The sequence below is a fragment of the Mandrillus leucophaeus genome, unplaced genomic scaffold, assembly GCF_000951045.1.
Source record: "Mandrillus leucophaeus isolate KB7577 unplaced genomic scaffold, Mleu.le_1.0 Scaffold219, whole genome shotgun sequence".
Lineage (NCBI taxonomy): Eukaryota > Metazoa > Chordata > Mammalia > Primates > Cercopithecidae > Mandrillus > Mandrillus leucophaeus.
The window spans coordinates 1,343,016-1,354,900 of NW_012102243.1; the positions used below are offsets into that span (position 1 = coordinate 1,343,016).

Sequence of the window (11,885 nt, forward strand, 5' to 3'; positions counted from 1 at the left end):
AGGAGTCATGTTTTTAGCAAAGTGTGCAGTTGGTGATAGAATGTCTGAGCAGGGGGAGGAAGGACAGAGTCACTGTGGTTTCCCGGGGCCGCTGCTGGGGCCTGCGAGCCGGCCTCTGGGGGGTGGACAGGGCTGAGAACTGGCCAGCAGGGGTGGTGCTGCCTTGGAACTTTCCACAGAAAGTTTCTTTTGGGGCCCTGTGCTCTCACCCTTGTGGCCACGGCGAGGCCAGTTCCCGGAGACTGGGAGGCTGGGGCCCTCTTGCAGACCATACCCCTCAGCCCTGCACAAGACGCCACCTCTGAGGAAGCTCCCTCCTGGCCCTCTGGGGCTGTTCTCCCTGAACCCAGGCCCCTGGGATCCCAGCCAGATGGGCACAGCAGCCGTGGTGCAGGACCCGGGTGGAAGCTTTATCTAACCCAGGCTCCCCTGAGGCAGGTGAAGGCCAGGCTGTGCTCAGAGCTGTGTCTGCACTTGGGGTGGGGGGAGGGAGTCCTCTTAGGGTGATGCCACCTGTGTCTGGCATTGTTCTGGGTGTCCTGGGGGCCAGGAGGATCTGCCCAGCACTGCCTCCCTGTCTCCAGAGGCCCTACGACATCCACTCCAGCAATGCTGTGGAGTCCCTGGTGCAGCTGTTCAGCACCGTGAGCGTCCAGTATGTCCCCACGTGGTCCAGGGAGATGGTGGCCTTGCTGCGGAAGGTGAGCCCCCATCCCTGAGCCTCCTTGCCCACGGAGCACCCATTCCCTCCCTCATTCATCTGTGGCTCGGGGCACCCCCTCCAGTGCACACTTAGTGCCGCTTCCTGGCGGACACAGGTCCCTTCACTGCAGCCTGTGGGGGCCTCCACAGATGGCAGCCCCGAGCCCCGGACAGCAAGCTGGTGGCAGGCTCTGTGGCCCTCTCACCAGGTGCGAGCCCTACCAGGTCACTGGTGTCCTGGTGATCCCCTGAGCTGTGTCCCCAGGCACCCTCACAGCAGGCTTGTGCACCCGCCCTGCCTGTCACCACACAGGAGTCCTGAGTCAGGTCCCTGTGTCCCACTATTGGAAGGAGGGTGTGGGGTGGGTGGGTTCAAGCCCATGCTATCTCCGGGATGCTTTGCTCCAGTGCCTCCCAGGGAAGGTGGGCAGCCACTGCCCACTGCAAATGCCTCTCAAGGGACGTCAGCCTGGCAGGGACACGGGCAGGGGAGTGGCCATCAGTGGTGCCTCCCATTTGTGATCTGGGACTAGGCCAGGGCTGTGTCTTGACTGGCCTGTGCGGCTCCCTGTTCAGAGCCTCACTGGAACATCATGGGGAATTCAGAGTCAGAGCCAGGTGCAGGCAGGGCAGGGAAGGGAGCGAGTGTGCCACATGGGCCCAGCTGTCTCCCGGCCCCCATGTCTCAGGCAGGTGGGGCCTCCTGCTTTGGAATTGTAGCCAAGCAGCCTAAAGTCAGGGAGGCCTTGCCTACCGGGGGCCTCTCCCCAGCCCCGAGAGAGCCTCTTAACTCTGCTTTAGCCCTATGAAGCTCGGCCACACCTGCCCAGGTAGTTCACAAGGTGGCACTGGGCTAGAGAGGGCCTGCGTGGGGACTGGGGATGACCCACACGCCTAAGCCCAGGCCTGGGAAACCTCGCACGGGGTCTGGGTCTGTGGCATTTTTCCTGGAAAGACGGGAGGTGCCAGGGCTGGGATGCTGCTTCCCAGGCCACGCACGGCTGCCCCGGGCTCACCTGGGAGGTCCCATGCGGTGAAGGGAGTGGCTCTGGAATAGTTACTGTGAGGCCAGCCGCAGGCGGAGTGTTAGCTGCTAGCTAGCCCTCGGCTGCCACCTCCTGGCAAATCCCGGCAGAGCCTTCCCTGCATATCCCTCTGCTGTCCTCTGGTGCCAGGAGTTTGGGCAGCACCACTCAGATCAGGCGTCCCCTGGGCCACATGCTGAGCCAACCACAGTGCTTGGCCTGATGTCGGCACCACCCTTTCTCACGTGGCCCTGAGGTTCCTGAGCTCTGAACCTCAGGCCCGGTGGGACACTCCTCAGGGTGCCCTGACCTGCGGTGCCGGGCTATTCCGTGTTGGTGGGCTGTGGGCCCTGGCTGGGGGTGCCGGGCTATTCCGTGCTGGTGGGCTGTGGGCCCTGGGCCCTCTAACTCATGCCTGCTTGCAGCTCCTCACTGTGAACCCCGAGCATCGGTTCTCCAGCCTCCAGGACGTGCAGGCAGCCCCTGCGCTGGCTGGCGTGCTGTGGGGCCATCTGAGCGAGAAGAGGGTGGAGCCGGACTTCGTGCCCAACGTAAGCCTGTGGGCGGCTCAGTGGGGGGGCCCTGGGCTGGACGTGGCGTCATCCACGGGCTGGGGCTCAGCACCCATCCCTCTGTAGAAAGGCCGTCTGCACTGCGACCCCACCTTCGAGTTGGAGGAGATGATCCTGGAATCCAGGCCCCTGCACAAGAAGAAGAAGCGCCTGGCCAAGAACAAGTCCCGGGACAACAGTAGGGACAGCTCCCAGTCCGTGAGTGCCGGGGCAGGCTCAGGGCGCGGTGGCGGGCTGGGCTTGGGGCTCCTCACACCACTGAGCAAGGCGTGTAGAGATTCCAGGCAGCCCACACATCTTGGAAGTCCGGCCCGTTTCCTGAAGTCCTGAGAAGGCCAGAGACCTCCCTTCTGCATTTCCCAGCTCCCACCTCGCTCCTGTGAAGCAGCTGGGCAGGGACAACCAGGGCTGGGGTTGTGAGTGCACGGGGACGGCCATGTGAAGCCTTCATGCTTGCCCAGGTGTGCTGGTGTTGGTTGTGTGTGCGGGGACGGCCACGTGATGCCCTCACACTCACCCAGGTGTGCTGGTGTTGGTTGTGTGTGCGGGGACGGCCACGTGAAGCCCTCACACCCAGGTGCACCGGCTTTGGTTGTGTGTGTGCGGCGACGGCCACGTGAAGCCCTCACACCCAGGTGTGCTGGTGTTGGTTGTGTTTGGGGGGACGGCCACGTGAAGCCCTCACACCCAGGCATGCTGGTGTTCTGGGGCCACCAGGACAGGTAACCACGAATCAGGTGGATGAAGAACAGCAGTGCGTCGTCTCCGAAAAGGATCTGAGTTGTAATGAAATGGTCTCCCGCACAGCTGGCTGTGTGTGAACTGCTCTTTGTCTCCTGCAGCTCCCCTGTCTTGGTAATTGGCTCTGTCGAGGCAGCGGGCATGGTGAACCCATTGGGCAGTTACATGATGATCTCAGTTTCTGTAAACCGGAAGTCCAGGCATGGTGTAGCTCTGCCCCTGCTTCTGGGTCCCGCCAGAGTGTAAGCTAATACTGACTGAGGTCGTGGTCTCGTCAAGGATTTGATGGGTGCTGTAGTTGGAATGTTTCCCCTAAAACTCATGTTGAACTTTGTTTCTTATTGTGGTGGTGGTGGAGATGGGACTTTTGGGGGCTGATGGAGCCATGTAGGTTCTTCCAGCATGGGTGGGGCTAATGCTGTTGTAAAAGGGGCGACTTTAGTCCTCTTTTGAGTCTTTGCTCCTCTGCCATGTGAGGACATGGTGTTCCCAATGTGGACGTGGTTCGTGTTCTGTGTGAACGTGATATTCACAACAGAGCATCAACAGGCTCCCTTTTAATCAGCAGATTTAAAAAAGAAATAAAAAGACGCTGCTGTCTCATGGTCCGGAGGCCTGAGTCCATAGTTAAGATGTCAGCAAAGCCGCACCTCCTCTGAAGGCTCACCAGGGAGGGAAACCAGTCCTTGCCCCTTGAACCTCCGACAGAGGCTGCCTTGGCCTAGACACATCCCCCCAGCCCCTGCTTCCGCTGCCGCGTGGGGTGTGCCTGTGTGTGCATCTCCACCTCCTCCCCTCTTCTCATAAGGACACCTGGCATTGGATTTAGGGCCCACCCTGATCCAGTATGGCCCCATCTTATCTTGATGATATCTGCAAAGACCTCACTTCCACATGAGGTCACATTCACAGGTACCCAGGATTAGAACTTGAATGTATCATTTTGGGGACTCAGTTTGGCCCATACCACCAGGATGTGACTGATATTCACCGAGGAGTAGCTACAGTTATGTGTTGATGTCGGGGTGACAGTGATGACCCTGGGTCTCTCGGTGGTCCCCTTGCCCCTGGGTCTGCCTCAGCCTGTGGTGGATGTTCTGGGAAACTCTCATGCCCAGGAGGAGGTAGGAGCCCTCATGGGAGACTCAGGGACGGACAGTGTGCAGAGCCCAGCTGGCCATGCTGAGATCCCAGGAGGCTCTGGGTGGGAACAGGTGAAGCCAGGCACTCATGAGCAGGAGGAGCTAGGCTTTGTCTCGGGTTGGTTGTGGGGAGATGTTTTGGCTGGAGGGTGGTAGGTGTTCTGAAAGGAAAGCATTACTCCAAAAAAAAGTCCCACTGTTAACTTGAGGCTGAGAGAGGTTTTTGGAAACAGCTTTATTTTGGTATAATTCACATTCCATACAATAGACAATGCACCCATGTAAAGTATATAATTCTGTGGTTTTTAATATAGTCACAGGGCTGTGCATCCTCCATCACAATCTGATTTTAGAACCTTTTCACGTGCTGTAAGAGAAAGACGCCACCTATTAGCAGTCACACCCCATCCCCTTTCCTCCCTTCCCCTGGCAGCCACGAAGCTGCTTTCCGTCTCTGTAGGTTTGCCTGTTGTGGGTGTTTCGTGGAAGTGGAGTTACACACTATGGGGTCTTTGCGGCTGGCTTCTTTCACTTCGCAGGATGCTTTTGAGGTCCATCCACGTTGTAGCCTGTCAGGGCTTCATTCCTGTTGATGGCTGAGTAATATTCCACATATATATCACCTTTCCCTTATCCAGTCATCAGTTGATGAGGATTTGTTCTTTCCACTTGTTAACATTTTTCATTATTATGAATAATACTGCTGTGAACGTTCACGTACCAGTCTTTGTGTGGATATGTACTTTTATTTTTGGGGGGCGCATACCTAGGCGTGAACCTGCTGGGTCGTATGTGACTCTTTGCTTCATGTTTGGAGGAAATGCCTACCCTTTTCTACAGCAGGTATGCCATTTTATGCCCCTACTAGCAGTGTGTCAGGGTGGTAATTTCTCCACACACTTGCCAAATCTTGTTATTGTCTGGTTTATTTTTTTTTTTAATTATAGGTATCTTAGTGTGCAGTGATTGTGTGGCTATGATTTGCATTTCTCTGATGATGCTGAACATCTTTTGAGGTGTTTTATCAGGTATTGTGTCTACAGAAATGTCTATTGAAATTTTTAAAAATTTTTATTGTCTTTTTTTTTAGTCTACTCTGACAATGTATTTTAATTGGCATATTTTATTTTACTTTATTGTTTTTTTAGAGACAGGGTCTAGCTTTATTACCAAAACTGGAGTGCAGTGGTGCAATGATGGCTCACTTCAGCCTTGACTTCCTGGGCTCAAGTGATTCTCCCTGCCCCAGTCACTAGAATAGCTGGAACTGTAGGTGTGCGCCCCCACACCTGGCTCATTTGAAAAAAATTTTGTTGAAGAGACAGGGTCTCACTATGTTGTCCAGGTTGGTCTCAAACTCTTGGAGTCTTCCCACCTAAGCCTCCCAAAATGCTGGGATTACAGATGTGAGCCACTGTGCCTGACCTAATTGGTGTATTTTAGACTATTCACATTTAAAGTGACCATGGAGGCTGAGGCAAGAGGACTGTTTGAGTCCAGGAGTTTGAGACCAGCCTGGGCAACAAGGTGAGACCCATCTGTATTAGTTTATTTTCACGCTGCTAATAAAGGCATACCTGAGACTGGGTGATTTATACAGGAAAAAGGTTTAATGGACTTACAGTTCCACATGGCTGGGGAGGCCTTACAATCATGGTGGAAGGCAAGGAGGAGCAAGTCACATCTTACATGGATGGTGGCAGGTAAAGAGAGAGCTTGTGCAGGGAAACTTTTGTTTTTAAAACCATCAGATCTCATGAGACTCATTCACTATCATGGCAACAGTACAGGAAAGACCCACCCCCATAATTCAATGACCTCCCACGACACATGGAATTGTGGGAGTCACAATTCAAGCTGAGATTTGGGTGGGGACACAGCCAAACCTTATCATTCTTCCCTGGCCACTCCCAAATCTCATGTCCTCACATCTCAAAACCAATCATGCCTTCCCAACAGTCCCCCATAGTCTTAACTCATTTCAGCATTAACTCAAAAGTCTACAATCCAGTGTCTCATCTGAGACAAGGTAAGTCCCTTCTGCCTATGAGCCTGTAAAATCAAAAGCAAGTGACTTCCTAGATACAATGGGGGTAAAGGCATTGGGTAAATACAGCCATTCCAAATGGGAGAAATTGGCCAAAACAAAGGGGCTACATGCCCCACGCAAGTCTGAAATCCAGCAGAGCAGTCAAATCTTAAAGCTTCAAAATGAACTCCTTTGACTCCATATCTCACATCCAGGTCATGCTGATGCAAGAGTTGGGTTCCCATGGTCTTAGGCAGCTCCGCCCTTGTGGCTCTGCAGGGTACAGCCTCCCTGCCGGCTGCTTTCATGGGCTGGCGTTAAATGTCTGTGGCTTTTCCAGGTGCTTGGTGCAAGCTGTTGGTGGATATACCATTCTGGAGTCTAGAGGACGGTGGCCTTCTTCTCAGCTCCACTAGGCAGTGCCCCAGTGGGGACTCTGTGTAGGGGCACCAACCCCACATTTCCCTTCTGCATTGCCATAGCAGAGGTTCTCCATGAGGGCCCCAACCCTGCAACAAACTTCTGCCTGGACATCCTCTGAAATGTAGGCAGAGGTTTCCAAACCTCAATTCTTGACCTCTGTGCACCTGCAGGCTCAATACCACATGGAAGCTACCACAGCTTGGGGCTTGTACCCTCTGAAGCCACGGCCTGAGCTGTACCTTGGCCCTTTTCAGTCATAGCTGGAGCAGCTGGGATGCAGAGCAGCAAGTCCCTAGACTGTACACAGCAGAGGGACCCTGGATCTAGCCCATGAAACCATTTTTTTCATCCTAGGCCTCTGGGTCTGTGATGGGAGGGGCTGCCACAAAGGTCTGTGACATGCCCTGGAGACATTTTCCCCATTGTCTTAGTGATTAATATTCAGTTCCTTGTTACTTATGTAAATTTCTCCACAGAAAATGTTTTTTTTTTTTTTTTTTTTTTTGAGACAGTCTTGCTCTGTCACCCAGGCAGGAGTGCAGTGGCGCAATAGTGGCTCATTGCCACTACAACCTCCGCCTCCTGATTTCAAGTGATTCTCCTGTCTCAGCCTCCCAAGTAGCTGGAATTATAGTCATGCACCACCACACCCAGCTTATTTTTGTATTTTTAATAGAGACAGGGTTTTGCCATGTTGACCAGTCTGGTCTCGAACTCCTGACCTCAGGTGATCTGCCCACCTTAACCTCCCAAAATGCTAGGATTACAGGCATGAGCCACCATGCCCAGCCAGGATTTTCTTTTCTATTACATTGTCAGGTTGCAAATTTTCTGAACTTTTATGCTCTGTTTCCTTTTTAAAACGGAATGCCTTTAACAGCACCCAAGTCACCTCTTGAATGCTTTGCTGCTTATTTCTTCTGCCACATACCCTAAATCATCTCTCTCAAATTCAAAGTTCCACAAATCTCTAGGGCAGGGGCAAAATGCCGCCCGTCTCTTTGCTTAAAGCATAACAAGAGTCACCTTTGCTCCAGTTCCCAACAGGTTCCTCATCTCCATCTGAGACCACCTCAGCCTGGACTGATTGTCCATATCATTATCAGCATTTTGGTCAAAGCCATTCAACAAGTCTCTAGGAAGTTCCAAACTTTCCTACATTTTCCTGTCTTCTTCTGAGTCCTCCAGACTGTTACAGCCTCTGCCTGTTACCCAGTTCTAAAAAGTTTCTTCCACATTTTGGGTATCATTTCAGCAGCACCCTACTTTACTGGTACCAATTTACTGTATTAGTCTGTTTTCATGCTGCTAATAAACACATACCTGAGACTGGGTTATACACGCAAAAGGTTTAATGGACTTACAGTTCCACATGGCTGGGGAGGCCTCACAATCATGGTGGAAGGCAAGGAGGAGCAAGTCACATCTTACATGGATGGCAGCAGGCAAAAAGAGAGCTTGTGCAGGGAAACTTGTGTTTTTAAAACCATCAGATCTCGTGAGACTCATTCACTATCATGACAATAGCACAGGAAAGACCCGCCCCCACAATTCAATGACTGTCCACCAGGTTCCTCCCATGACACGTAGGAATTGTGGGAGTTACAATTCAAGCTGAGATTGGGGTGGGGACACAGCCAAACCTTATCACCAGCTCTATAAAATACTTAAAAAATTAGCCAGGTGTAACAGTGCATGCCTGTAGTCCCAGTGACTTGAGAGGCTGAGGTGAGAGGATTGGTTGAGCCCAGGAGTTTGAGACCAGGCTGGGCAACATGGCGAGATCCTGTCTCTACTCAAAAATTTAAAATTAGCTGGGTGTGGTGGGACACACCTGTGATACCAGCTACACAGGACGCTGAGGCAGTAGGATCACTTGAGCCCAGGAGTTCAAGGCTGCAGTGAGCTATGATCATGCCCCTGCACTCCAGCCTGGGTAACAGAGAGACACACTGTCTTGTAAATAAATAAGTGATCATTGATAAATTCAATATGATATCTACCATATTTATAAGTGTAGTCTATTTGTTGTTCCTTCTTTTTTCCTTATTTTTCTGCTTTTTCTGGTTTTAATTAAGCATTTTATAGGATTGTAGTTTATCTCCTCTCCTAGCCTATTAATTATACTTCTTTTTGAAATATATTTAGTGGTTGGCCTGGACATTGCAGTATACCTTTAGCATACAGACTGCCTTCACCTGACACTCCGCCCCTTCGTGTGCAGTGGGGTGCCTTGTGACGGTACCTCTCGTGCATTCCTCCTGTTCCTGATGACATTGCTGTCATTCATTTCCTTTATCTGTATACTATAATTGCTCACTATGCTATAAATGCTCACTACGTTGTTACTACTATTATTTTAAACAGTTATGTTTTGGATCAATTAAGAAAAATTTAAAATTTCATTTCACCTTTATTCATTGCTCCTCTAAAGTGCCTCCTTTCTTTACGTAGACCCAAGTTGCTGACCTAAATCATTTTCCTCCCCCTGAAGAACTTTGTTTAACATGTCTTATAGGACAGGTCTAACAGAGATGAATTCCTTCCCTTTATGTTTGTCCAAAAAGGTCTTTATTTTTATTTCACCTTTAAAGAATAATTTCACTGGATATAGAATTCTGGCTTGGTAGGTTTTTTACCTTCAACACTTTAAATATTTCACTCTACTCTCTTCTTGCTTATGTGATTTCTAACAAGCAGTCTGCTCTAATTCTTTTTCTGTAAGTAGAATTCCTCCCCACCCTCCACCCCCAGCTCCTTTCAAGATTTTCTCTTTGGTTTTCTGCAGTTTGAGTAATGATATGCCTAGGTGCAGATTTTTTTTGATATATTCATTCTGCTTGGTGTTCTCTGAGCTTCTTGGATCTGTGGTTTGGTGTCTGTCGTTAATTTCAGAAAATGCCCAGTCATTATTATATCAAATATTCTGTTCTCTTACTCTCCTCCTGCTAGAAATCCAATTATGCATGTGTGGTGCCGTTTGAAATTGTCCCACAGCTTTTGGATATTCTGTTCATTTTTTTCACTCTTTTTTTTCCTCTTTGCATTTCAGTTTGAGAATTTTCTGTTGACATTTCTTCAAGCTCATAGATTCCTTCCTCATCTGGATCCAGTCTACTGAGGAACCATCAAAGGCATCCTCATTTCTGTTACAGTGTTTTCTATTTCCAGCATTTCCTTTTGATCCCTCCTTGGAGTTTCCGTCTCTCTGCTTACATTGCCCGTCTGTTCCCCATCTGTTCTTGCATACTTTTCCCTTGGAGCCCTTACCATATTAATCACAGTTATTTTAAATTTCCTGTTTGATAATTCCAACCTGGGTGCCATATCTGGATCCATTCTAATGCGTGCATTGTCTCTTTACACTATTTTTTTCCTTAAGACCTTGCAGTCTGCCTTGTAATGTTTGTTGAAATCCAGACATGATGCATCCGGTAATAAGAGCTGAAGTAGATGGGCCTTTAGTGTGAGGTTTATGTTTATGTTAGGCCAGGTTTGGGGCAGGGTTTAATGTCTGCTGTAGCTGTGGGTACCAGAGGCTTCCCATTTGTTTTCATTTCCTCGGTTGCCCTTGGGCTTCCCTATATCGTCCTCCTCAGAGAGAGTCTGCATTTTGTGGCCCTATCTGCTGGAATCCCTGTCACACTGCAGAAACCCTGTGGGTGTGTTGGGAAGGTGGCGGGTAGGGAACTGTTCCACAGTCTGTGACCAAATGTCAGTCTCGGGGGCCTGTGCCCCTTCACAGTTGTTGATCTGCTTTTCCCCTCCCCTTAGGTGAGACAGGCTAAAGCGGGTACAGGCTGAAAAACAGTCTTCCCCCAGTGAGATAAGCCTTTCCTTTGGCGAACAAATTCCATTTGCTGTGAAGAATGCTCCAGGTATATTTCACAGCGGTGACTGTCCCCATCCCATGCCAGAGCCGGGAAGGGATCGTTCTTGGCTTCATTAAGACCTGGCAAGGTTCCTGGAGGGGAAACCCACAAAAGGTTGGGGGCCCCATAAGACTGCAGCCCGGGAGTTCAGCATACAGCCCCAGCCGTTCCCCAGAGCTGCCTGGGAGGTGTTCGTGCAGCTCCTGCACCATCAGCTCTGCTCCAGGCCAGTGGGTCTTGGCTGTGACTCTGCTCACCTGTCTCTGTAGACTTGGGGGTCGCAGCAGTGCTTTGACCTCAGCTCTCTGATGGGTCCAGGAAAAGTCATTGATTTTCATTAGTTCAGCATTTTTCCTGTTGCAGGGATGGGAATGAGGCCTTCCACGTTGTTCGCGGCACAGCAGAAGCCAGAAGTCCTTGCTCGTCTTTGTGTTTCTTCGTAAGAGTTATGTATTTTATTTCCTGGACGCAGGTGTCTGGTCAGACAGGTGATTGGCAGGTGTTTTCTCCTGTTCCGTGGGCTATCTTTTCTCTTGCTTGGGGGCATCATTTGCAGCAGGGAACTCTTGGACCTTGACGTTGTCCAACATGGTGATTTCCTCCTCGGCTACTTGGACCTTGACGTTGTCCAACATGGTGATTTCCTCCTCGGCTACTTGGACCTTGACGTTGTCTATCGTGGCGATTTCCTCCTTGGCTACTGTGCTTTGTCTGAGGATCCATCAGCTCAGCTGAGGTCACGGGGATTTACTCCCACACTTCCTTCTAAGTATCATATAGTTTCAGCTCTTGCGTTTAGCTACGTGATTCATTTTGAGTTAATTTTTATGAACAATGTCAGGTGAGGGTCCAGCTTCATTCTCTCATTGGTGGATATCGGACTGTCCCAGCATTATTTGCTGAAAAGATGATTCTTTCCCCATTGAATTGCTTTTGACATCACACCTTGTTTTTTGACTTGCCATTTTGTTCCATTGGTCCAGATGTCTGCCCTGTGTCGGGACCCCACCATCTTGATAACTGCAGCTTTGTAGCAAGCTTTCAAATCAGGTTCTGTGAATCCCCCAATTTTGTTCTTTTTGGACATTATTTGACTATTCTGGGTCCCTTGCATTTCCACTGAATGCTGAGGGGTTTGACAATTGCACCTGAGCTGCCAAGCAGGTTTGTGACGGTGTTAGGGACTGAAGCCTGGTCCATTTCCCAGGCCCCTCATCGCTGTGGGTGACATCTGGGGTCCGATGCTGTGTCTCAGCATGTGTGCAGGCACCATGGGTGCCCTGAGACAGGGATTCCTGGTCGAGTTACTCAGAAAGTGCATCCGGGAGAGACCCCCACCCCCCACTGCCTGCGGGATGGGAGATGCCAGCAGAGCTTGG

General features: G+C 50.7%; 1 protein-coding gene across 1 annotated transcript in view; it reads left to right on the forward strand.

The window, feature by feature from the left end:
- The window catches only part of STK32C (serine/threonine kinase 32C), a 153,295-nt gene that overhangs the window by 137,336 nt on the left and 4,074 nt on the right, over positions 1-11,885 (forward strand). Inside the window, 3 exon segments of the mRNA XM_011980831.1 lie at positions 585-701; positions 2,153-2,278; positions 2,366-2,497. Coding sequence (XP_011836221.1) covers positions 585-701; positions 2,153-2,278; positions 2,366-2,497 — 375 coding nt within the window.